Raw genomic sequence first — 27521 nt, 5'->3', positions numbered from 1 at the left:
TTGGCTGGATGCCATCAGAAACAATTCAGAGAGAAAAGACGGACAGAAAAGAAAGATGGACATAAAAAACAAGAGGAGACAAAGACAGTAGACAGAGAGAATGGGGAAAGAGAAAGAAAAACTGATTAAGACAGAAGATAAGTAGGAATGAGAGAGTGTGAGGGATGGAGAGAGAAATGAAGAGAAGACGGAGAGAGATAGAGGGGGAGAGAGATAGAGGGGGAGAGAGAGAGAGAGAGAGAGAGAGAGAGAGAGAGAGAGAGAGAGAGAGAGAGAGAGAGAGAGAGAGAGAGAGAGAGAGAGAGAGAGAGAGAGAAAGAGAGAGAGAGATTGAATGCTTAATATCATGTTTACAGTACATTCCAACAGGGTCGTTTCTATAGGGAACATGACAGAACAGAGACCCATTCGACATATACCGGCCTACTGTGTGTATATGTGTGTGTGGAGATGGAACTTGCTTTAAAAGTAAGTAACCTTTTCATTTCTATAGGGAACATGACAGAACAAAGACACATTTTACAAATGCCAGGGTGTGTGTGTGTGTGTGTGTGTGGTGAATATCATGTGAAGAGTAAAAGCAGCAACAAAGAACACTAGAAACATTCACTCCCTTTATCTAATACAGTGTGGTACATTGATTACACCTCATAATGTCTAAATATCTCCTACTTCAGTTAAATATTCAAAGGAAGTGCTACAGGGTGTGCAGACTTTCATTCCAACCCATCATCAAAGTGTATTCCAGAAAGAGAAAAGTGTCCTATCTCCAGACTTGGTAACCAGCGTTGGTAATGAAAGCTCTGAAGTCGAAATGCATTCGTTTTTCATGATAAAAAAGCATTTTCTAGTCATCTTCCACTACGCTGAATGACATGGGCGCCGGTCAGCACTGGTTACCAGCCCTGGCAGATGACGTACGCTCCGGTGGTTGCGTCAAGCCACTCAGTAAAGCAGGAGCCACAGTTCCGCAAACGACACTCAGCCATCGGGTTACCAAGACAACGTGCTTCACGGCAGAGGTCAGGGCATGTCATGGGGGCAGAGCCAAGAGGACAACCGGAAAACCAGTGTAGTTCAAAACAAAACCTACAACACACACACAAACCAATGAGAAGATACAATAACAACTTCTACTCTAAAGAGATATATTCACGACTCACTGGCTACTGTTTACACCCCCTCTCTAATTGACTGATGGTTACCTGCTGTCTGGGGTGATTGGCAGCCAAATGCCCCGTCCCCTCTGTGACATCACCTTGTGGGTGTAGTAGTCATCAGAATGCTTCTGTCCCGCCCACTCCCGCTCCAGCTGAGCAATCAGGGCTTGGCTCTCCTCTTGATCCAGAGCCATCCAATCCTGCAAAGGCCAGTGCTGAGGCAGGGCTGTGATTGGAGAGCAGGTTCTTGTAATGTGGTTCAGAGTGTGTTGATTGGTTGAAATTAGCTGCTGTTGGGTGTGGTAGTAGAACCGTAGGTAGTGCGGTCCGTTGTAGAACCAGTTACAGCTGTCCTTATCGTATCCGTCTGGTCGAAATCCAAATGCATCAAAACCACCCCGGTCCAAACCAAAGGGGTCGAAACCATAAACACTGTAGCCACTGTCGCTAAAGAGCTCTGACATAACCTTCTTTCTTTCTCTCTCCTCCTCCTCTCTACTCTCCTCTCTCACCTCACTCTCCTTCTCTTTCTCCCCCTGAGTCTCCTCTTCTCTCTCCTCCTCCCTCATAAACAATCCATCCCAGCGCATCCCGAACCATGTAACATTGTGGCGGTTAAACCCATAGCGGTTGTATCCAGAAATGTCATAGCCCTCTCTGTCGATGTGGTCACGGTCCAAACCATCCTTACTGTAACCAAGCAGGTCCCAGCCCATGCGGTTGAAACCTTGTCTGTCATATCCATTGCGATTGTAACCACTGTGGTCAAAGCCATCATAGCCTTGTGCATTGTAATCATAGGTGCTGTGTTTATGGTTGTTTTGTGCATCTTGTCTCCTTCTGTGATAGCTGGCAGTGTCTTTCGCTCCTCTGTGGCGGCCCTTCCCTCTTTCGGCAAGGAGTGATGATGTCACATTGCAGGGAGCTCCGAGGGTTATGGGTACATACACCACACACAGCTGTTCCCGTGAAGACATCACATCATCAGGAGCAATGCCGAACGGCTTCATCTTGACGAGACGCTGCTTCACAGGGTACTTGGTGTGTAGGTGAGTGTGCCCATGCGCTTCTTCATGAGTGTGCACGTCTCTGTGCCTGTCCTGCCAGTGTGTCCAGAGCTTGTCGATGAAAGCGGCGTGTGAGAGGTAGAGGGGGTCATAGGCGGCCAGAGGAGAAGCCATGTGGCCCCCCACCCAGAGCCTAAATAGCCCAGACAGCCCCTGCAGAGCCTGGGAGAACAACAGGAAGTTTCCCTGGGACAGTAGCTTCTGGACGCTCACCGCGTCAGGCACAGACACCTGCTGAGACCAAGGGACAACGTCAGAGGAAAACATGACAGACAAATAAAGATCACTTTATTGACCTTTAGCAATGACATACAGTAATCATTTCATAGTGTATACAGCTTCAAAACATGAGGAAAATTGTAAAATCATGAGGCTAACCGAGGTGTTGAAGCTCCGTCGTAGACAGGGGGACCAGTGGAACCGTGCAGACAAGCCCTGGAAGGAGTGGTGGGGGACACAGCCTGAGACATAGTTGCTCTCTTGCTCTCCATCCCCCTCACTCGCTCTATCCCTCTCTTCATCCCTTTTCCTCTCGCCATTCCTCTCTCTCTCTCCGTCCCCTCCAAACATCTCGGGCTGCCAGACAGCTGAGGTCAAAAGATCACCAGAGTCGACCGTCCACTCGAAGTACGGAATACCCAGTTGGCATGATGACACAGTCTGGAGCTCCTGCTCCACCACCCGCAGGAAGTAGCGCTGCCAGGGCAGGAAGTAGGTGTGGCCACCAGCCTGAGGGGAGAACTCAGCTCTCAGCTTGGTGAAACCATCCCATACACCTACACAAAATCCAACATGAAAACAAGACTGATCCAAGGTATAATAGAGAACAAATGTCAGTTAGCTATACACTTGGGTAGTAAATAGTTAGCTGTACATGAGTACCTAGCTAGTAGAGTAAGCTGTACAGAGTACCTAGCTAGTAGAGTTAGCTGTACAAGTGTACCTAGCTAGTAGAGTTAGCTATACATGTGTATCTAGCTACTAGAGTAAGCTGTACAGGTGTACCTGGTTCTTAGAGTTAGCATTAGCTGTAAAGGTATACCAGGCTAGTAGGGAGTTAGCTATACAGGTGTACCAGGGATTCCGTTAGGGACATTTCACTGCCAGCATTTTAAGTTAAAGCTGTAAACGGATAATAGAGTAGTAGGGAGTTAGATATATAAGGTGTACCTCACCAGTAGGGAGTTCGCTATACAGGTGTACCTAGCTAGTAGGGAGTTAGCTATACATGTGTACCTAGCTAGCTAGGGAGTTAGCTGTACAGGTGTATCTAGCTAGCTAGGGAGTTAGCTATACAGGTGTATCTAGCTAGCTAGGGAGTTAGCTGTACATGTGTATCTAGCTTGCTAGGGAGTTAGCTGTACAGGTGTATCTAGCTAGCTAGGGAGTTAGCTGTACAGGTGTATCTCGCTAGCTAGGGAGTTAGCTGTACAGGTGTATCTCACTAGCTAGGTAGTTAGCTGTACAGGTGTATCTAGCTAGCTAGGGAGTTAGCTGTACAGGTGTATCTCGCTAGCTAGGTAGTTAGCTGTACAGGTGTATCTAGCTAGCTAGGGAGTTAGCTATACAGGTGTATCTAGCTAGCTAGGGAGTTAGCTGTACAGGTGTATCTAGCTTGCTAGGGAGTTAGCTGTACAGGTATCCAGGGTTTCCTTTAGGACGATGTGGCGCCGGACATTTGACCGTCAGTCTTTTAATTTAACGGACATTTGATACATTAACCTGATTAGGGCGTCCACCCACAATACTTAGAATGACAGAAATCACATTTATGTTTATTCATCTTAACAGAATATGCAGCTAGAAGATGCAACGGCGGTGTCCGAATTCGCATGCGCACTTTGAAGATGTTAGAATAACTGCCACATTTACTTTTCCTCAGCCAACAAGATGGGTAACGATCAGCAAAATCATTAGCCTATGTCAATCTAATATCCCCCATAGGAGAAAAGTTTAGCCTATTCCAAACAGACTCTGGGACAGTTGTGGGACGATAGATCCCAAAATTATGCAACCAGTAGGCCTAGGCTACATGAAAAGAAATGAGGCTGATGCAACAGATCAGATCGTTTAGCTTAAAATGTTGACAAACTATTATTTCTTCATATTTTAAGTGCAGCAACGCACACAAAGCAGTACGTTACATGCATTATTCTACAATGTAGAACATAGTAAAAATAAAGAAAAACCCTGGAATGAGTAGGTGTGTCCAAACTTTTGACTGGTATTGTATATACAGTTGAAGTCGGAAGTTTACATTCACTTAGGTTGGAGTCATTAAAACTCACTTTTCAACCACTCCACAAATTTCTTGTTAACAAACTACAGTTCTGGCAAGTCGGTTAGGACATCTACTTTGTGCATGACACATGCACATTTTCCAACAATTGTTTACAGACAGATTATTTCACTGTATCACAATGCCAGTGGGTCATACACTAAATTGACTGTGCCTTTAAACAGCTTGGAAAATTCCAGAAAATTATGTCATGGCTTTAGAAGCTTCTGATAGGCTAATTGACATAATTTGAGTCAATTGGAGGTGTGGATGTATTTCAAGGCCTACCTTCAAACTCAGTGCCTCTTTGCTTGACATCATGGGAAAATTAAATAGAAATCAGCCAAGACCTCAGAAAAAAAATTGTAGACCTCCAAAGTCTGGTTCATCCTTGGGAGCAATTTCCAAACGCATGAAGGTACCACGTTCATCTGTACAAACAATAGTACACAAGTATAATCACCATGGGACCACGCAGCCGTCATACTGCTCAGGAAGGAGACACGTTCTGTCTCCCAGAGATGAACGTACTTTGGTGCAAAAAGTGCAAATCAATACCAGAAAAACAACAAAGGACCATGTGAAGATTCTGGAGGAAACAGGTACAAAAGTATCTATACCCACAGTAAAACGAGTCCTATATCAACATCACCTGAAAGCAAGGAAGAAGCCACTGCTCCAAAACTGCCATAAAAAGCCAGACTACGGTTTGCAACTGGACATGGGGACAAAGATCGTACTTTTTGGAGAAATGTCCTCTTGTCTGATGAAACAAAAATAGAACTGTTTGGCCATAATGACCATCGTTGTGTTTGGAGGAAAAAAGGGGAGGCCTGCAAGCTGTGGAACACCATCCCAACCATGAAGCACTGGGGTGGCAGCATCATGTTGTGGGGGTGCTTTGCTGCAGGAGGGATTGGTGCACTTCACAAAATAGATGGGATCACGAGGGAGGAAAAGTATGTGGATATATTGAAGCAACATCTTAGGACATCAGTAAGGAAGTTAACCAGAAGGGGACTAGGGTTCCAATTTTGGAACACCCCCCCCCCCCACACGTTCAGCTGGAAGGTGGCGCATGGAACGCAAAAATATTCCTAAAAATATTTAACCTCCACACGTTAACAAGTCCAATGGCTCAAATGAAAGATAAACACCTTGTTTATCTACCCAGCAAGTCAGATTTCTACAATGTTTTACGGCGAAAACATAGCACATATTTATGTCAAACCACCACCGAAGACACGGCTAATTTGCATAGCCAAGTTGAAAAAAAATATGCAATCAACAAACGCAGGATTAAAAGAAAAATAATGCACTAACCTTTTGAAATCTTCATCAGATGACAGTAATATAACATGTTACACAGTACATTTATGTTTTTTTCAATAATATGCTATATATATATATATATATATATCCATAAATCTCTGTTTACAATGATGCATCGTTCAAAAAATGCTACTCAAATGTCCTGAGAAATGACGATAGCTCCGGCAGATAACGTCAGCTAACAAGGAATACACATCATAAACTTTGACTAAATATGCATGTTCTACATATATATAGTTAGATACACTTCTTCTGAATGCAATCGCTGTGTTACATTTATTTTTAACGTTACAGGTTTCATTCACTAGGCTATACTATGAGTCGGCGCTCAAAAAGTAGCATTATGGCTCCTCTATCTTGGAGTCCACATAAACCCAAATTTACCACAGAAGACCTGGAAGGAATTATACTTACCAAAAACAGCGTTTAGTTTTGCAGTCTGTGTCTTTCGGTTCTCAAACACAGCCAAAAGTCAAGTGGATGCGCACCAAAACGTCAAACTTACATATTATATGTCGATTAAACCTGTCAAACTAACTTCATAATCAAGCTTTAACATGTTATAAAGGTGTACAGCAATCGTGAGGACGAACAGAAACGCATGCATTGTATAATCGATCTTGGAAAAAAGACAGGACCGGAGCAGAGCGCGCATAAAAGTGACCTTCGGCCCGCCAAAACTCTCGTGAGCACGCAATTCTCACAATGAGAAGCCCCATTGAAAGCTGAGATCGCGCTGAAGACAGAGAGACTGTTCCCAGACCTGTAAGTGCTTGGGAAGGGTGGGAGCGATGACGTCAAAGTTGGGCCAACTTTTCTGATGACAAGAGAGAGTTTGGGAGAATGACTGCCCTGAGAGTTCTGCTTTACATACAGACATAATTTAAACGGTTTTAGAAGCTTTAGAGTGTTTTCTATTCAATAATATTTTTTATTTGCATATATTAGCAACTTTTGACAGCAAAAAATTATGTTTACTATGGGCACGCAATTACTCCAGCGGGGGCAGTAGACAGCCCTATCCCCAACAGGTTTTAAAGCTTGGTCACAAATGGGTCTTCCAAATAGATAATGACCCCAAGCATTCTTCCAAAGTTGTGGCAAAATGGCGTAAGGACAACAAAGTCAAGGTATTGGAGTGGCCATCACAAAGCCCTGACCTCAATCCTATAGAAAATTTGTGGGCAGAACTGAAAAAGCCTGTGCGAGCAAGGAGGCCTACACACCTGACTCAGTTACACCAGCTCTGTCAGGAGGAATGGGACAAAATTCACCCAACGTATTGTGGGAAGCTTGTGGAAGGCTACCCGAAACGTTTGACCAAGTTAAACAATTTAAAGGCAAAGCTACCAAATACTAATTGAGTGTATGTAAACTTCTGAACCACTGGGAATGTGATGAAATAAATCAAATCTGAAATAAGTAATTCTCTCTTCTATTATTCTGACATTTCACATTCTTAAAATAAAGTGGTGATCCTAACTGACCTAAATGTCAGGAATTGTGAAATTGAAATGTGTTTGGCTAAGGTGTATGTAAACTTCCGACTTCAACTGTATATATATATATTATTATATATACCCCTCCCCTAATTGGAGTTAACTAATGGACAACAACACTTAGGCTTTTACTGTACCTACTATATACATTTTACAGTATTTATCTTAGTGTAACAGTATAACTTTAGACCGTCCCCTCGCCCATACCTGGGCGCGAACCAGGGACCCTCTGCACACATCAACAACAGTCAGCCACGAAGCATCGTTACCCATCGCTCCACAAAAGCCGCGGCCCTTGCAGAGCAAGGGGAACTACTACTTCAAGGTCTCAGAGCAAGTGACGTCACCGATTGAAACGCTATTTAGCGCGCACGGCTAACTAAGCTAGCCGTTTCACATCCGTTACATTAGTAGTAGTATTTACAATATTTATATTTTGTTTGTTTTGAATCTCATTCTTCAGCTACCCTCAACCCCTCCCATCTATCTCTGTTGTTTCACAAAAGTTCTGAACCTACAGTATATACATTTTACAGACACAGTATATTTTACATTAGTTACCTTGTTGTTTTTAGTTGCAAAAGTTCTTTGCATAATGCAATTAGCGGGAACACACTGTCGTCAAAATCTCACTGCACATGCGAGAGGTTTTATGTGAGAGAGATGAAAAAATTTGTTCGAAATTTAGAAAGAGGGGAGATCTAAAGATGCAACAACTAGCAAGGCTAAGATCGTGACTATGGCTACTGGACAATGAAAGAAAGTTGATTTGAAAACCAATAGAACATGAGACAAATAAGCTCTGGTGTCAATAGCATATGGAAGTATTTTTTTAAGGTCAGATTTTACTTTGAAGCAAAGCAAGACGTGCCTCATTAAATTCATTAAAATGTTCAGGTTTCAAACAATGAAGTATATGTGTTCAAAATGCATACTGCCTCCAGCTCATTGTAAGTTGGTGTGTGACGTGATGAGGCCTGCCTACCATTGCCGATGCACTTGAATAGCGAATTGGAAATGCGCTTCAATTATCAGTTGAGAAATTTAAATAGCAGCACTTTTTAATCGTGGCCATCAAAGCAGTTTTTAACATACGATTGAATTTATAATAGTTGCGCAATGATTGGGCTTATAAAACAATGTTTCACTCTTGCAGTAACAAATTAGCTTTTTGAGGAGCTGTAGCAGCAGCTCGCACTGTCTGACAGAATAGGCTCTGTAGCTGTATGCTGTGCATGTGTGATACACATCAGTGTGTCAAATCGGAGGGCATGCTGTCCGGTCCTCTGGCAGTCTCTATGGGGGTGCCACAGGGTTCAATTCTCGGGCCGACTCTTTTCTCTGTATATATTAATGATGTTGCTCTTGCTGCGGGCGATTCCCTGATCCACCTCTACGCAGACGACACCATTCTATATACTTTTGGCCCGTCATTGGACATTGTGCTATCTAACCTCCAAACGAGCTTCAATGCCATACAGCACTCCTTCCGTGGCCTCCAACTGCTCTTAAACGCGAGTAAAACCAAATGCATGCTTTTCAACCGATCGCTGCCTGCACCCGCATGCCCGACTAGCATCACTACCCTGGATGGTTCCGACCTTGAATATGTGGACATCTATAAGTACCTAGGTGTCTGGCTAGACTGCAAACTCTCCTTCCAGACTCACATCAAACATCTCCAATCGAAAATCAAATCAAGAGTCGGCTTTCTATTCCGCAACAAAGCCTCCTTCACTCACGCCGCCAAGCTTACCCTAGTAAAACTGACTATCCTACCGATCCTCGACTTCGGCGACGTCATCTACAAAATAGCTTCCAACACTCTACTCAGCAAACTGGATGCAGTCTATCACAGTGCCATCCGTTTTGTCACTAAAGCACCTTATACCACCCACCACTGCGACTTGTATGCTCTAGTCGGCTGGCCCTCACTACATATTCGTCGCCAGACCCACTGGCTCCAGGTCATCTACAAGTCCATGCTAGGTAAAGCTCCGCCTTATCTCAGTTCACTGGTCACGATGGCAACACCCATCCGTAGCACGCGCTCCAGCAGGTGTATCTCACTGATCATCCCTAAAGCCAACACCTCATTTGGCCGCCTTTCGTTCCAGTACTCTGCTGCCTGTGACTGGAACGAACTGCAAAAATCGCTGAAGTTGGAGACTTTTATCTCCCTCACCAACTTCAAACATCAGCTATCCGAGCAGCTAACCGATCGCTGCAGCTGTACATAGTCTATTGGTAAATAGCCCACCCATTTTCACCTACCTCATTCCCATACTGTTTTTATACTGTTTTTTATTTATTTACTTTTCTGCTCTTTTGCACACCAATATCTCTACCTGTACATGACCATCTGATCATTTATCACTCCAGTGTTAATCTGCAAAATTTGTATTATTCGCCTACCTCCTCATGCCTTCTGCACACATTGTATATAGACTGCCCATTTTTTTCTACTGTGTTATTGACTTGTTAATTGTTTACTCCATGTGTAACTCTGTGTTGTCTGTTCACACTGCTATGCTTTATTTTGGCCAGGTCGCAGTTGCAAATGAGAACTTGTTCTCAACTAGCCTACCTGGTTAAATAAAGGTGAAATAAAAAATAAATAAAAAACATAACGACTAACAAAAATACACAAGCACCAATTTAATTCCACTAAATTATGTAAGTGAACCTATAGACTGATAAGCATGATGTCACGAGTTCGACCGAGGGTGTTTCCCTTTCCCGGGCGGGTGGAGCTCCGCGGTCGTCGTCACCGGCCTATTAGCTGCCACTGATTGGTTTTCCTCCCCCTCCTTGTATGTTTAGTGGTAGCACCTGTTTATGTTAATTAGTTTGTCTTTATTAGTCAACCGGCCCGCCTGGTTGTTGTGCGTGATTATTTCATTGTAACCTTCGGCTCTGTTGTAAAGGTACGTGTTAGTGCCTGGTCGTGTATTTTTCGATTCCCTGTGTTTTGGGAACGTAACGTTTGTGAACACCCTGTGGTGCGTTGGTGCTATTAAAAGACGCACAGCATTGAACTCTGTCTCCTGCATTTGACTTCACACCCACGACACCCGGAGCATTACACATGACCAGTTAAATGTATTTCCATCGACTGGTATTTCCATCAATGATTAGGCTAAAAATTATTATTTAGTAACGCAACATGTTTTTTCTCCCAGCCAATTGACTGGCGGCAGTTTTGTTTAATCGGCTTTTCATTCTTTTTGGGGGGGCCAAAAGCCGGCTATTACTAGTTAACGGAAATCCTGAGGTATTGGGACAGTGAATTTTTGTAGTTGGTTCTGTACTCCGGCACTTTGGATTTGAAATTATACCACGACTAAGAGGTTAAAGTGCAGACTGACAGCTTTAGTTTGAAGGTATTTTCAACCATATCGGTTGAACCGTTTAGAAAAAACTACTTTTAGACCAAAAGTATTAGCACAAATTCATTTACATGTGTATTAATGAAGTAAAAAGTTAAGTATTTGGTCCCATTTTCATAGCACGCAAAGCCACATCAAGCTTGTAACTCTACAAATTTGTTGGATCCATTTGCTTTTTGTTTTGGTCATGTTTCAGATTATTTTGTGCCCTATAGAAGTGAATGATAAATGGTATTGTGTCATTTTGGAGTAACTTTTATTATAAATAACAATAGAACATGTTTCTAAACACTTCTACATTAATGTGGATGCTACCATGATTACGAATAATCCTACAATAATTGTGGATAATGATGAGTGACGAAGTTAGACACACGAATATCATACTCCCACAAATATGCTAACCTCCCCTGTTACATGATCACTCATCATGACACAAAAAGTGCAGTAATTTCTACACGGTGTACAGATATGGATGAAAATAACCTCAAATTAAAACTGACAGTCTGCACTTTAACCTCAGTCATTGTATCACTTCAAATCCAAAGTGATGGAGTACAGAGCCAAAACAGCAACAATTGTGTACATAGCTAGTTGGGAGTTAGTTGTACACAGGTGTACCTAGCTGGTTGGGAGTTAGCTGTACACAGGTGTACCTAGCTAGTTGGGAGTTAGTTGTACACAGGTGTACCTAGCTAGTTGGGAGTTAGCTGTACACAGGTGTACCTAGCTAGTTGGGAGTTAGCTGTATATAGGTGTACCTAGCTGGTTGGGAGTTAGTTGTACACAGGTGTACCTAGCTGGTTGGGAGTTAGTTGTACACAGGTGTACCTAGCTAGTTGGGATTTAGCTGCACACAGGTGTACCTGGCTGTGCATAGAGCCTCCTGATGGCTCGTTGGTACTGGCGCCTCTCTTTCAGGGTCAGGTCTCGTATCTCCTTCCGCTGTGTCAGTTGACTACACCCACACTGCACCGCTCCGCTTTGATCACACAAACACTCTTCACAGCCATGCCTGAACCTCTCCCCGTAGCTCCGTGGCAGGCTATGGTAGAGGCAGCCACAGGCGTGGACGCAACCCACCTCAGAGCAGCGCTGGCCGGGGGAGAAACTCACAGCCTCTCCCTCTCCCTGCAGGTCCCTGACCCTGGCCTGACAGGCTGACACAGACAGGTACTCACAGCTGTAGATGAAATCAGCATCTGTCCCGTCAAACCCACTAGCATTTTTCTCTCTCCCTCTCTCCTCCTTTCTTTCTCTCTGCTGGTCTGGCCTGGTCAGGTTGAACCACTGGTAACCAAAGTGATCAGATCCGTCCTCCTCCAATGTCCTCTTGTCAGTTATTTCTCCAAACCATGCCTCTTCCTCCTTTTGGCCCCTTCCACTCTGCTCCTGGTTGGAGGTTGTGTTGTATCCATGGCGACCATTGCCCTGGCTGTCGTAGCCAATGAGAGGGCTCCATTTGGGCAGGCGGAAGCAGCAGGCTCCCATCATGCACTGCTCCTGGCAGGCCTCGAGGGAGAGGAAGTTGTTGTTGCTGTTTCCTGTGCAGAACAGGAAGTGGTCACAGCGGCCATGGGCGGGGCTGAAGGACCAGCGACGCTGAGGCAAACTCTGACCTTTACAGCTGCCCTCTGGACGGGGCTGCCAGCATGCCTACACACACACACACACACACACACACACACACACACACACACACACACACACACACACACACACACACACACACACACACACACACACACACACACACACACACACACACACACACACACACACACACACACACACACACACACACAGGGCCTTTAACCCTCCCTAACTCAGTGCAGCATTCTACATCAAACATCAGGACAATGCTAGTCTAATGTTAGGCATTAAGTACTACAAAGCAGTGCAAGTTTCCAGAAAACCTCGATAAAACCTAGATAAAGTGGAGTTTTTCTCTCAACAACCTAGCCGCACCAGGCCTGAGAGAGTAACAATTGAGAAATGTATTTTTGACAACGAATGAAGCACTTTGTTTAAAAGACAATTTGTACTTGATCCAGCAATGCAGTCAGGAGGTTTCCGTACGGCGGGTGTGATTGCAATTGCTTAGCTTCCAGAGGATTACAGAGGCCAAATCGAGCTCCATACGGTGACACCGTGCACCTCCCAAATGTAGCAACAATGCGGAGGGCCCTGCATAGCTCCGTGTAGCGCCGCATTGAAATGATCGGTTGATGGTTGGTGGGGGTGGTACATCCTGTATAAACACAAACTCACTTCCTTGACAACTTCCTTGACAACAAACATGGAGAACTTTTATGAAAGGCTATCAGAACCACAAGAGGTTAGTGGCACCTTAATTGGGAGAACAGGCCCCTGGTAATGGCTGGAGTGGAATCAGTGGAATTGTATCAAACACATGGTATCCATGTCTTTAATGCCATTCCATTCACACTGTTCCATACACTATTATGAGCCGTCCTCCTCTCACCACTGTTAAGAACAAGTTCACAAATAAAATACATCTTTATGATACCTCGTGTAGGGATTTAAAAAACACAAACATGAGTTTGAACGCCTGGAAAGAGATCGGGGAGATAATGGGTATAGATGCGGTAAAGTGGTCAATGGAGAGCAGATAGTGGGTATAGAAGGATGCTGGATTGGCACACATTCAACAAATCCGATCTAACAAAGTGGATATTTGTCAAATCCGTCATGATTGATATATTGTAACAGGCCCAGTATATGGTTACCAAAATCCCATTTGGATATATCTGGCTGTTTTCACTGCATAACATTTAGAAGTTGTCCCTTTTCAGGCTTGTAAAAAGTGGTGGTGGCAGTCAAAGTCGGTTTTAACAGTAATGCAGTTGATTGATAACGATGACATGAACATGTGTTGGGGTTGACATACACTCAAGCATTATACTCTGATTGTTACCTCAACATAGTGTGAAATACACATGTAAACAATAGCCTAAATCTATGCTATTTTTTGCTGGGGGGCAATTGTGAGATTTGGGATGGAGATGCAGGTGGGAAAACTGTGCAGCCTTTTACCCTCATGCTATCTTGGCTGAGCTCCTATGTCAAGTGCTGGGAAACAGACTCCAACATCTCAGAAGAGGTCATGTTTTGTCTTTTCATTTAGGCAGTTGCTCGTAATTAGCTGGATGGCTAAAGAGATTATATCTGAATCACTACGAGTGGTGTGGTGCAGACCAATTTATTGAATGCATATGACAGCTCCCCGAAGCGCAAGAAGTATGAATGTTCTGACTTCTGCAGAGGCCGCATTGCTGTAAATGCTATATGGCCACTGCAGATCTCGGATTGACCATAAACTGACTTTCAGAGTAATTTGGGTCTCAGTCCTTGAGAGAAAAGTACAACTTTAGCTATGAAGGCTTTGGGAAACCCAACCCAGATTGTTTACCAACACAGCACTACCCCACAGCAGATCACTACACGCTATTTACGTCTCAGGAAAATCTACAAAACAAACTACTCAGCATGCAATTCTACAGCAAAGCAAAACTCTAGAAAACACAGCTCTGCAGCTCACACACAACTCTACAACACAACTCTACAACACAACTCTACAGCAGTGGTTTTTAACTTGTGGTATGCGGAGGTACTGCAGGTGGGCCTCAATTGTTTTAATTTGTTTTTCTTCCAAAAATAATAACATAATGATGTTATAAACAATTTCACAAATTGTTTAACAAACATCCATCTTGGGGCCTCCAGAGTAGCACAGCGGTCTAAGGCACTGCTTCGCAGTGCTAGAGGCGTCGCTACAGATCCGGGTTTGTGTCCCGGGCTGTGTCGCAGCCGGCCGTGACCGGGAGACCCATGAGGTGGCGCACAATTGGCCCAGCATCGTCTGGGTTAGGGGAGGGTTCGGCCGGCTGGGCGAATGCACGCTGACTTCGGTCGCCAGCTGTACGACAGATTGGTGCGGCTGGCTTCCGGGTTAAGCAAGCAGTCTGTCAAGAAGCAGGGTGGCTTAGCGGGGTCATGTTTAATCTGTTACATTCGCTGTAAAAATGTACTCCAAATTTGACCGCTAAGATATTTTATTTTAAAAAATCGCGACTGTTAATGGTGGTCCTTTGACAGTGCTTTCCCCGGAAAGGAAAAAGTTGTGAATCGCTGCTCTACAGTACTCACACACATCTCTAGAAAACACACAGCTCTGCAGGACACAAGAAAACTCTACGACACACACAACTCTAGAAAACACACAGCTCTGCAGGACACAAGAAAACTCTACGACACACACAACTCTAGAAAACACAAAACTCTATAAAGTGGTGTCCAAACCTGTCAGAGTTCTGACCCACCTCAAGCCTGTCAAATGTTCTGCTGACCTGTCAGATAAACCAAGCAGCCACAAGGATCACACCAACACACTCCACTAGTATGGTCAAGTTTTGTCTAGTCTAATGCACTAATCTAGAATAGTTTAAATGTCTATTCTATGTGGTAGTACCTGTGTTAGCTGTGTTTCACAGTATGTCCCGGTGGTATAGGGGGGGCAGAGGCAGCGGAACCCAGCAAGGTCAGAGGTCAAAGAGACACACACACCCCCATTACGACAGGGGCGGGATTCTGGGGGGGCAGCAATGTATGCCTCTGTTTGTTTCACACATTGGATGCTTGTGTGGGTGAGTGTTGTTTGTGTGTGTGTGCAGTGTTTACCCATATTCATAAATCGTTGCCGCCACTCCCAAAAAATCTGATACTTAAACCAGATATACGGTACAGTGCCTTAGGAAAGTATTCAGACCGCTTGACCTTTTCCACATTATGTTAGGTTACAGCCTTATTCTAAAATTGATTAAATCATTTTTCCCCCTCTTCAATCCAAACACAATACCCCATAATGACAAAGAAAAACGTTTTTTTTTTATACATTTTTGTTAATTTATAAATAAAAATAAAACTGAAATATCACCATTTACATAAGTATTCAGACCTTTTACTCAGTACTTTGCTTAAGCACCTTTGGCAGTGATTACAGCCTAGAGTATTCTTGGATAGGATGTTTTTACAAGCTTGGCACACCTGTATTTGGAGAGTTTCTCCCATTCTTCTCTGTAGATCCTCTCAAGCTCTGTCAGGTTGGATGGGGAGCATTGCTGCACAGCTATTTTCAGGTCTCTCCAGAGATGTTTGATCGGGTTCAAGTCCGAGCTCTCGCTGGGATACTCAAGGACATTCAGAGACTTGTTCCGAAGCCACTCCTGCGTTGTCTTGGCTGTGTGCTTAGGGTCATTGTCCTGTTGGAAAGTGAACCTTCACCCCAGTCTGAGGTTCTGAGCGCTCTGGTGCAGGTTTTCATCAAGGATCTCTCTGTACTTTTCTCCTTTAATGTTTGCCTCTGACTAGTACCAGTCCCTGCCACTGAAAAACATCTCCACAAAGTGATGCTGACACCACCATGCTTCCCAGTAGGGATGGTGCCAGGTTTCCTCCAGACATGACGCTTGGCATTCAGGCCACAGAGTCCTATATTGGTTTCATCAGACCAGATAATTTGGTTTCTTATGGTTTGAGAGTATTTAGGTGCCTTTTGGCAAACTCTTTATGTGCCTTTTGGGCCTTTTACTGAGGAGTGGCTTCTGTCTCGCCACTCTAACATAAAGGCCTGATTGGTGTTTGTCCTTCTGGAATGTTCTCCCATCTCCACAGAGGAACTCTAAAGCTCTGACAGAGTGACCATTGGGTTCTTGGTCACCTCCCTGACCAAGTCCCTTCTCCCCCGATTGCTCTAGCTTTAGGAAGAGTGTTGATGGTTCCAAACTTCTTCGATTTAAGAATGATGGAGGCCACTGTGTTCTTGGGAACCTTGGAACATTTTTTGGTACACTTCCCCAAATCTGCGCCTCGACACAATACTGTCTCTGAGCTCTACGGACCGTTCCTTTGACTTCATAGCTTGGTTTTTGCTCTGACATGCACTTTCCAAGTTATCTCTAATCAATTGAATTTTACAACAGGTGGACTGCATCAACATTTCAAGAATGATCAATGGAAACAGAATGCACCTGCGCTCAATTTCGTGTCTCATAGCAAAGGGTCTGAATACTTATGTAAATAAGCTATTTCAGTTTTTATGTTTTTGCCTTTGTCATTATGGGGTATTGTATGTAGATTGCTGAGGACCATTTTATTTTCTATCCATTTTAGAATAAGGCTGACACGTAACAAAGTGTGGAAAAAGTCAATGGGTCTGAATACTTTCTGAAGGAACTGTTAAGTATATAATCGAGCTACATATTTTAAATAGGATCATCTTTGAGACCTAACAATCACCAAAATAAAAACAAACCAAAAATGTCCTGGCATGGGGCCCCCATTGATTTTGTTATGTGTTTGAGTGACTCAGATAACATAAGAACACGGCAAAATCCTCACGGTGGTTGAATCAACGTTGATTCCACATCATTTTAATGAAATGACATTGAACCAATGTGGAAATACATTGAATTGATGTCTGTGCCCAGTGTGAAACCATGGCAAAATGTGTGGAATTGCAAGAAACTAGCATTAACACTGTGAAAATGTATCTCTGCCCCATGGCTAAATGTGTATATTCCCCACCACCCGCACTTACTTTGCCACTGCTGCTGAAACAAATCTTAGTGGGAAACACTGGTATGCCTGTGTTTGTGTGTGTGCAGTACGGTACCGACCATCAGTAGGAGCAGAGCAGGTGACCTGTCCAGAGGTGCAGGTACAGAATGTGTTCCGGTGCGTCTCCCAGCGATGCCCCTCCTCCACCTGTCTCCCCTCCCACACACACCCACGCCTCACACACTCACACCCCTCCAGATACTGCACACGCGCCTGCAGGTCCACATTCTACACACACACACAGAGACACACACACACAGAAATAAATAGCCAATAGTCAGTCTTGCGTGAATAAGGATGAGTATACCTCAATTGCCCATTGAAATCTTTAAAAAAACATCACATTATAATACATGACTTTGCTGTGGCTACCTGGGCCTTGACCATGTCCAGCATGCGCTCCAGGGCCTCTAGCCTCTCCTCCAACCCCCTCAGCCAGTCCTCGCCCTGGGACTGAGACACAGGTTTCACCCCATGGGGTGCTGGAGGACCCAGAAGCACCCCACCCCTCTGGGGCTGGTCGCCCTGGGGATGATGGGGGTGGAGAGAGGGGTTATGTGGCTGGTAGTTGGCTATATCATGCTGAGGTTCCAGCCCAGGTCCACTGTCAACCCTGTTTACTGGAGCAGAGTTATTGAGCTGGGCATGGGGAGGGCCACGCAGAGAATCTGAGAAAGAGGGGAAGGGTGAGGGGAGAAGAACAGAGAAAGAGAGTGAGTGAGGGGGGATGAGGGGAAAGGGGAGCGAGAGTGAAAGAGGGAGGGAGAGGAGGAAGCCAGTAATCAGTTGATATAATACAAAAACAGTAGTTAATCCGTCTGAAAATGTGAATTAACAGTTAGACTCTAAACTTAGAACTCATAAATATACAACCTATAGGAAGTAGCCGGGGGACCACGGATAATATCTACACTAGTCCCCAGAGCCCACAGTGCACACACACGCACGAGCATGTACAAGAGGACACACACACGAGCACACATGCCCACACACACACAGCATATGTTTTACTATCCTTGTGGAGACCTAATATTTATTTCCATTCAAAACACTATTTTCCATAACCCTAACTCCTAACGCTAATTCTAACCCTAACTCTAATTGTAACCCTAAACCTAACCCCTCAGCCTAAAATATCCTTTGTCCTTGTGGGAACCTGGTAAATGTCCCACGAGAGAGAATTTTCCTTGTTTTACTATTGACTTTTGGGGATTTCCACGAGGATAGTATTACAAGCCCCCCCCTACACACACACACACACCCACATCTTTCTGTGATTGGGTGGTCTGGCCTCAGGGTGGTCCTGTCAGAGTGAGGTCAGAGAGGTCAAAATTCATGACCCTGTTCCAGCCAATCATAATGGTTGGATTATTATATGACAGGGAGTGTGAGAAGCTGAAGGTGGGCTAATACTACAGTAATAGATTAGTACACTCAGTTCCTCATTCGTAGAGAATGACATGGACTTGTCTTAATGGCAAAGTAGCCATAAAACCAATAGCCAGGTTAAAAAACCTGTACCTGTAATGTTGTCACATTGCCACGGACGCCTCTGATACGCTCTGGTAGAGATCTCAGCTGTCTGCACATAACCCTACAGAGAGACAGTGATGGAGCAATAGAAGGGGGGAGAGATAGGGAGAGAGAGAAAGAGAAACAGTTATCGAGTGCATACTTGCATGTGTGTACATGTGAATATATGTGTGCGAGTGTGTTTACTCACAGTGAACTTGCTCTCCATGTCACCCTGTGTGCTGGCCAGTGTGATGACTAGGTCTGGGGGCAGCTGTAGTTTGACTCTCTCCTCTTTCTCTCTCTGTATAACCACTGCCTCTCTACAGTCCACAAACAGAGACACACGGCCAGCCTCCAGGGCCAAGGCCAACCGCACCCAGCCTCCCCCAGAGAAGGGACTTCCTCCTGGGAACAGGACACTGGCAAGTCCCTGGCCTTCCAAGCCAGCCTGGTGGTCCAGACGCAAAGATTTGGAGCGGGTAGAGGAGTAGAGTTGGAGGAGGGGCGAGGAAGAGGAGGAGGAGGAGAAAGAGAGCAGAGTGCCACTGGAGTCTGCACCCTGACGTGCCATCAGGTGAATTCCCAGACTGCCTTGCAGTGAGGAAACAAGGTAGTGGGAGTATTGTTCGGGAAGGGTCAGGTGAGGTGAACGGGGGCGGAGTTTGTAGGCCTGGGTTCCAGCCCACTCCCCCTGGACTTTGGATATACCCTTTAAGGGGCGGGACATGTTGAGAGCCTCCAGTAGGTTGATCACTGAGGGACAGACAAGACAATGAATGAGAATTGACAGAAAGATCAACAAGCAAGCCAATCAAAATATACACAAACATATATACACACACACACACACTGTCAGGTTGGCTAATACACACTCATGCTTCAGACCATGTCTGATACGACATGATAAACAGATTTCTGGGTCTGAAAGAGACAGAGCCACCAGAAAACATGTGGCGAGACAGATTTTGCCCTTGTACTTTTCAATCTGGTGGGGCACCTCCACACCAATTTCAAAGCAGCATCCCCGAATGTGGTTATCAGACATTAATGAGTTCACATCATAGAAAAACGTTTTGCAATAGAAAAGAAAGCAGTTAACCCCCACGCTTGTTGCGACAGGTGGATTCACAATGGTCTCCTAGCTACACCCTATACAGAGCCTCATCAACTACGCCTTTAAACAGCTGTTTGGTTGCACCAGCACCTCGTTGTTTAACTCTTTAACTGCACTTGGTTTCTTTCTTCGATCACGCTCCTCTCCGGTCTGTGGAATCAGCTGTGTGTTATCTAGTGGAAGAAACCCTCCTATCTTGCATGCCTGGTTGCCTGCCTTATGAGAGAGCAAACACAAATTTTCATGGAAAATTGCAGTTAATAAAAGCATTTTAATCATCCTCTAAAACTAGCTAGAATAGTCCAGTCTATTTTATTTAACTAGGCAAGTCAGTTAAGAACAAATTCTTATTTTCAATGACAGTGGGTTAAGTGCCTGTTCAGGGTCAGAACAACAGATTTGTACCTTGTCAGCTCAGGGGTTTGAACATGCAACCTTCCGGTTACTAGTCCAACGCTCTAACCACTAGGCTACCCCGCCGCCCCATATAGCTAGCTAACACAACTTCTAATGTTAGCTTTAGAGTAGCCTAGATAGATAGCTAACTAACATTAGCAGCTAGATTGAAACAATCATGCAGCCAGCTGCTAATGTTAATCATTTAGACTCACTGAATAAATGTATTTGGCCCAGGATAAAGAAGATGCTACCCAAGGCCAAGGGATACTGAAGTTCCTGAAAAGGTTAGTCAGCCAGTTTGTTAGTCCAGTAATATTTGTTGGTATATTATTTTATTTCCAATACTTGTCTTTTTTTTTTTTTTTTTTTTTTTTACAAATGTTTGTGGTGCACATTTCACTGTCTTAAAAGTAAAAAACGTAAAACTTCCGCCACAGAGCAGTCTACACAGACAATATAAACGCATTTGTCCAACTATAACAGATTGATGGCTAATGCAGAAAGAGATCATTTATTTTCTAGCACCACCATAACTTTCCCATATATAGAGAGACAGCCATAATGGTGTCAGTCTTTGAACTTCTTGGCCTTCCTGTGACACCAGGTGTTGTAGATGTCATGGAGGGCAAGCAGTGTGCCCCTAATGATGTTGTGGGCTGACCACACCACCCTCTGGAGTGCCCTGTAGTTGTCTATGTGAAGGGACCATTAGGTCATCAGTTATGTGCACGCGGAGGAACATAAAGCTTTTGACCGTTTCCACTGTGGCACGTCGTTGTGGATGCAGGGGTGCTCTCTCTCTCTCTGCTGTTTCCTGATGTCCACGATCAGCTCCTTTATTTTGTTGACGTTGAGGTTGAGGTAGAGGTTATTTTCCTGGCACCACTCCACCATGGCTCTCACCTCCTCCCTGTAGGCTGTCTCGTCATTGTTGATAATCAGGCCTACTACTGCTGTGTCATCTGCAAACTTGATGATTGAGTTTGAGACGTGCGTGGCCACACACTTATGGATGAACAAGGAGCACAGGAGTGGGCTGAGTACGCACCCCTGTGGGGCAGCCGCGTTGAGCATCAGCGTGGTGCAGGTGTTGTTGACCACCTTCATCACTTGGGGTCAGCCCATCAGGATGTTCAGGGCCTAGTTGCACAGGGAGGGGTTATGACCTAGGACCTGAGCTTAGTGATGAACATTACATAGGTATTTGTCTTGTCCAGGTGGGATAGGGCAGTGTGCAGTGCAATGACGATTGCTTCATCCTTGGATCTGTTGGGATGGTATGCGAATTGTAGTGAGTCTAGGTTGTTGGCTAAGGTGGAGGTGATATGGTCCTTAAATATCCTCTCAACGCACATCATGATGACAGATGTGAGTGTAACGGATGTGAAACGCTAGCTTAGTTAGCGGTGGTTCGCACGAAATTGTGTTTCAATCTGTGACGTCACTTGCTCTGAGACCTTGAAGTAGTGGTTCCCCTTGCTCTGCAAGGGCCGTGGCTTTTGAGGAGCGATGGATAACGATGCTTTGTGGGTGACTGTTGTTGATGTGTGCAGAGGGTCCCTGGTTCATGCCCGGGTATGGACGAGGGGACGGTCTAAAGTTATACTGTTACATGAGCTCCTACGGGGTGATAGTCATTTAGTTCAGTTACCTTAGCTTTTTTGTGTACAGGAACCATGTAGGACATCTTGAAGGAAGTGGGGACAACAGACTGATTAAATATATGGATTTGACAGGCAATCAGTTCCTACAGTGAGCGCCAGGGAATCTGTTGAGCCAAATCAGAGAGGAAGAGATGAAGCGAGAGAGATAACTGGGCCCAAAATCTGTCTACTCCAGCTGTTGGCATTTTATTCATTTTTTTCTTTCACCAAGCGAGGAGTTTTTTTGTGATGGTCAATGAGTGTCGAATTTGGTTAACAAAATATGGAATGGCTTATTTGCTATATGTAATCAAGAGAACCATTGCGCTCTGTGTGTAAATACTGCAAATTCAGACAAAGGAAGTGGTGTAATGAACTGGGGATACCTAGTCAGTTGTACAACTGAATGCCTTCAACTGAAATGTGTCTCCTGAATTTAACCCAACCCCTCTGAAGCAGAGAGGTGCGGGGGGCTGCCATAATCCACATCCACGTCTTCGGCGCCCGGGGAACAGTGGGTTAACTGCCTTGCTCAGGTGCAGAACGACAGATACTTACTTACCTTGTCAGCTCAGGGATTCGATCGGTTGCTGGCCCAACACTCTAACCACTTAATGGGTTCGCAATCAAAAAGATGTTGCATAAAGCTTACGTCATTATTCAATGTTTTTAACTATTTTCCCCGCATCAGGGATAGCATTCTCAGACTTTACGGCTTTACAGCCTTCTTCAGTGTTTAGGTAAAATTGTATTTTAATTCAAAACAGCATTTGTAAATGTGTGCCTTATTGCTATGCGTGCCTTATTTGATCGAATGTAAGTTTTGAAATGTTTAGATTGTTACGAGTATACTAATATAAATAGGACACATTGGCTAAAATGGTCCCACCTGATCTAGCCTCCTCCTGACTGCCTTTCATTTATTAAGAAATGTATTTTCATTGTTAGAGTGGCCACTAGAGTATCTGGTCAATATAATGGATAATCTGCGGCCAAATGGAGACCAGGACAACAACACAAGGTTAGTGGTTTTATGACTTGCACATACTGTGTGTAGTGTTACATGTAACCCTGCCTTGTTACAGAGTCCACTGTGAAAAGTGTTACATGTAACCCTGCCTTGTTACAGAGTCCACTGTGAAAAGTGTTACATGTAACCCTGCCTTGTTATAGAGTCCACTGTGTAAAGTGTTACATGTAACCCTGCCTTGTTACAGAGTCCACTGTGTAAAGTGTTACATGTAACCCTGCCTTGTTACAGAGTCCACTGTGTAAAGTGTTACATGTAACCCTGCCTTGTTATAGAGTCCACTGTGTAAAGTGTTACATGTAACCCTGCCTTGTTACAGAGTCCACTGTGTAAAGTGTTTCATGTAACCCTGCCTTGTTATAGAGTCCACTGTGTAAAGTGTTACATGTAACCCTGCCTTGTTATAGAGTCCACTGTGTCACGTGTTACATGTAACCCTGCCTTGTTACAGAGTCCACTGTGTAAAGTGTTACATGTAACCCTGCCTTGTTACAGAGTCCACTGTGTAAAGTGTTACATGTAACCCTGCCTTGTTACAGAGTCCACTGTGAAAAGTGTTACATGTAACCCTGCCTTGTTACAGAGTCCACTGTGTGTAGTGTTACATGTAACCCTTTCTCACATAAAGCTTACATAATGAATAATTGCAGAAAAGCACAGTGTATAGAGTTAATGTGACATTATAACCATTCTTTGCATAAGATTCAACCCTGCTAAGTAGTTCACTAAACTACAGAGTACTGTTTGTTGTCTATTGAAGTGGTTGTCTCTGGCTCATTTGATTTCAGATTCAGAATGAATAATAACAAGGTTTCTGGTAGTTTGAAAGGGTTTCATCCACCTGAGGCCAGGAGTGTTTCCAATTCACAGAACCCAACAAGAAAACCCCCTGTCCTATAGTCATAGCACAGATGAAAATGGACGCTATCTAAAATAATACTTGTTTTTCATAGGACCCATAGTTTTACCTCACTAAGTCATGAGAGAGAGAGAGAGAGAGAGAGAGAGAGAGAGAGAGAGAGAGAGAGAGAGAGAGAGAGAGAGAGAGAGAGAGAGAGAGAGAGAGAGAGAGAGAGAGAGAGAGAGAGAGACTGTGCGGTCTACTGTGCGGTCTACACACAGTGTCAATGTTCCAATGATGTAACCGACCCTAAATTAATGCAAAATGTAGTCTAACATTTCAACACAGTCACTGATTGATTAGATACAATGACTAACAGATCCTGGCAGACATACTTTTAATATTATCATCAAATCATGTTACACACATACGCACACACACGCACACACATACACCGTGCAACCTAACCATTGTTCTGAAAAACAGTTTTGCGGGAGTCAATATCTTAAACACATACCGTTCTCATGGTTTTTATCTATAGGGTGTGCTCGAAGGGACGAACACACACTCAACCACACACACAGCAGGGTCTTCAGCCAGCGGACCTCCATTCCCACACGGCTGGTTGTGAGTGTGTGAACACCTCCGCAGAAAGAAAGTTCCCCTTCGGTTCACACTTTGCGCGCCTCAAATCCGCATGAAAAGTTACTCCATAGTAGTGACAAGGAATTTAAATAGCCTAGTTAAATGCGATAATTTGACATTCAAATCGATTCATTTGAAACGTTAATTTGACAAACAAAGAAGCGCCAACAAGTTATGTCCTTATTTCCAACACGGTCTATCTGAACTGCGTCCACCCGGACTTCAGCTCTTCTTCCCCGATGTCAACGAGCGATGCGCGTCACAGAAACACGAAACATCTGGATGCAGGCAGGCTCTCTATCTCCGGGGAGCATATACGGACACGCCTGGTCTATACGAGTTGAGTGGGGACGAACGGATTCGGTTTAGTCAGTTTAGTCAGACGTCCTAATGAGCCATCCACAGCTAGGTAGTTATACTAGTTTATGCTTGAGCCTAGAATTTGAAACTTGTCTGCCGAAGTCAGGACTTGAGAGTGTTCAGAATCATGTAGATTTTATAAGACTTCAAAAGCAACAAATGTGCTTTAGCTGTCACACTGGCTTTGTATTATCTATCTAGCTACCCACAGGGCACAGACTTCATATCAATGTCTAGTTTTGATTTACATTTGGTTGAGTTGTCAACTAACGTGAATTCAACATAAAACCAATTTTAAAAATCACCATGTCATTGGATGTAGGTCAAAAATTGGGTGAAATTAGACGAAATTCCCTTTTTTCAAATCCATTCAATTTTCCACGTTGGTTCAAGGTGATCACATATTTTGGGGTTGTTGAAATTACGTGCAAACAACGTTGATTGAACCAGTTTTTGCCCAGTGGGTTATTACAGGACAGCAGTGCTCAGCAAGCTCGGGCATAAGGACACACTGTGCACCTTGTGTTTCCGGCAGCGCAAACTCTCCTCATTGACCAGCGGTAGCCAGTAGGCCTATCAACTGGGCACAAGACATCATATCAACTTCTATTTCACGTTGGTTCAACATAATTTCTATGTGGGAACAATGTTGATTCAACCAGTGTGTGCCCAGTGGGTAGACTATCTGTCATGCAGGTGAAAGAGGACCCAAAAGCGACTTGGCGAAAACAGAGTCTTTAATCCAGTAAAGTGAATACAAACAAAAAAACACAACTTTCACTCGAAATGACGAGGACTAACTGGAGACTCGATCTTGAACAGCAGGTGAACAGCAGGTTGCCTCGGGAAGGCACTCGAACCAGACAGACTCAGACACCTGCTCACCACGCAGCATCTGAGGAAAACACGACACGACAGGGCGATACACAATCACAGCACGGTGAATTCTAAACAAGGAACCGACAGGACAGGAACGGAACACAAAGGAAGAAATAGGGACTCTAATCAGGGGAAAGGATCGGGAACAGGTGTGGGAAGACTAAATGATTGATTAGGGGAATAGGAACAGCTGGGAGCAGGAACGGAACGATAGAGAGAAGAGAGAGCGAGAGAGTGAGAGAGGGAGGGGGAGAGAGAGGGATAGAAAGAGGGAAAGAACCTAATAAGACCAGCAGAGGGAAACGAATAGAATGGGAAGCACAGGGACAAGACAAGATAATAAATGACAAAACATGACAGTACCCCCACTCACCGAGCGCCTCCTGGCGCACTCGAGGAGGAATCCTGGCGGCAACGGAGGAAATCATCGATGAGTGAACGGTCCAGCACGTCCCGAGACGGAACCCAACTCCTCTCCTCAGGACCGTAACCCTCCCAATCCACTAAGTATTGGTGACCCCGTCCCCGAGAACGCATGTCCATGATCTTATGTACCTTGTAAATAGGTGCGCTCTCGACAAGGACGGGAGGGGGGGAGGGAAGACGAACGGGGGTGCGAAGAAAGGGCTTGACACAGGAGACATGGAAGACAGGATGGACGCGACGAAGATGTCGCGGAAGAAGCAGTCGCACAGCGACAGGATTGACGACCTGGGAGACACGGAACGGACCAATGAACCGCGGAGTCAACTTACGAGGCTGGTAACCCAGACTACTCTGAAACGGAGATAACCCGGTAGCAGACGAAGGAAGCGAATTGTGAGCGTATTCTGCCCAGGGGAGCTGTTCTGCCCAAGACGCAGGGTTTCTGAAAGAAAGGCTGCGTAGTATGCGACCAATCGTCTGATTGGCCCTCTCTGCTTGACCGTTAGACTGGGGATGAAACCCGGAAGAGAGACTGACGGACGCACCAATCAAACGACAGAACTCCCTCCAAAACTGTGACGTGAATTGCGGGCCTCTGTCTGAAACGGCGTCTAACGGGAGGCCATGAATTCTGAATACATTCTCGATAATGATTTGTGCCGTCTCCTTAGCGGAAGGAAGTTTAGCGAGGGGAATGAAATGTGCCGCCTTAGAGAACCTATCGACAACCGTAAGAATCACAGTCTTCCCCGCAGACAAAGGCAGACCGGTAATGAAGTCTAGGGCGATGTGAGACCATGGTCGAGAAGGAATGGGGAGCGGTCTGAGACGACCGGCAGGAGGAGAGTTACCCGACTTAGTCTGCGCGCAGTCCGAACAAGCAGCCACGAAACGGCGCGTGTCACGCTCCTGAGTCGGCCACCAAAAGCGCTGGCGAATAGACGCAAGAGTGCCTCGAACACCGGGATGACCAGCTAACTTGGCAGAGTGAGCCCACTGAAGAACAGCCAGACGAGTGGAAACAGGAACGAAAAGGAGGTTACTAGGACAAGCGCGCGCGACGCAGTGTGCGTGAGTGCTTGCTTAACCTGTCTTTCAATTCCCCAGACTGTTAACCCGACAACACGCCCATAAGGAAGAATCCCCTCGGGATCAGTAGAAGCCACAGAAGAACTAAACAGACGGGATAAGGCATCAGGCTTGGTGTTCTTGCTACCCGGACGGTAAGAAATCACAAACTCGAAACGAGCGAAAAACAACGCCCAACGAGCTTGACGGGCATTAAGTCGTTTGGCAGAACGGATG

At 44.9% G+C, this 27521-nt stretch overlaps 2 protein-coding genes across 3 annotated transcripts in view; both read right to left on the bottom strand.

The window, feature by feature from the left end:
- The window catches only part of LOC124035948 (kielin cysteine rich BMP regulator), a 51541-nt gene extending 26656 nt beyond the window's left edge, over nt 1-24885 (bottom strand). The window contains exons 1-5 of one of the 2 annotated variants that reach the window (XM_046349932.1): nt 24424-24885; nt 19088-19632; nt 18886-18958; nt 17737-18032; nt 17424-17592 (exon numbers count right to left, since the gene is read on the bottom strand). In XM_046349932.1, the coding sequence (XP_046205888.1) occupies nt 17424-17592; nt 17737-18032; nt 18886-18958; nt 19088-19632; nt 24424-24517 (1177 nt within the window). In that variant the 5' untranslated portion in view covers nt 24518-24885. The remainder of the gene's footprint in view (nt 1-17423; nt 17593-17736; nt 18033-18885; nt 18959-19087; nt 19633-24423) is intronic. The other variant, XM_046349939.1, reaches the window with a different exon arrangement.
- Nucleotides 256-14446, bottom strand: LOC124035959. Its single transcript, XM_046349951.1, has 4 exons — nt 11592-14446; nt 2606-3003; nt 1206-2461; nt 256-1089 (listed from the first exon to the last, which is right to left on the bottom strand). The coding sequence occupies exons 1-4, from the start codon at nt 12217-12219 to the stop codon at nt 897-899; spliced, it is 2475 nt and encodes an 824-aa protein (XP_046205907.1). The 5' UTR covers nt 12220-14446; the 3' UTR covers nt 256-896.
- Nucleotides 24886-27521: the final 2636 nt, after the last annotated feature.

This window comes from Oncorhynchus gorbuscha, linkage group LG01 (genome assembly GCF_021184085.1).
Source record: "Oncorhynchus gorbuscha isolate QuinsamMale2020 ecotype Even-year linkage group LG01, OgorEven_v1.0, whole genome shotgun sequence".
Lineage (NCBI taxonomy): Eukaryota > Metazoa > Chordata > Actinopteri > Salmoniformes > Salmonidae > Oncorhynchus > Oncorhynchus gorbuscha.
The sequence above is the reverse complement of the archived record's forward strand: the minus strand, read 5'-3'. Positions and strand labels throughout refer to the sequence as shown.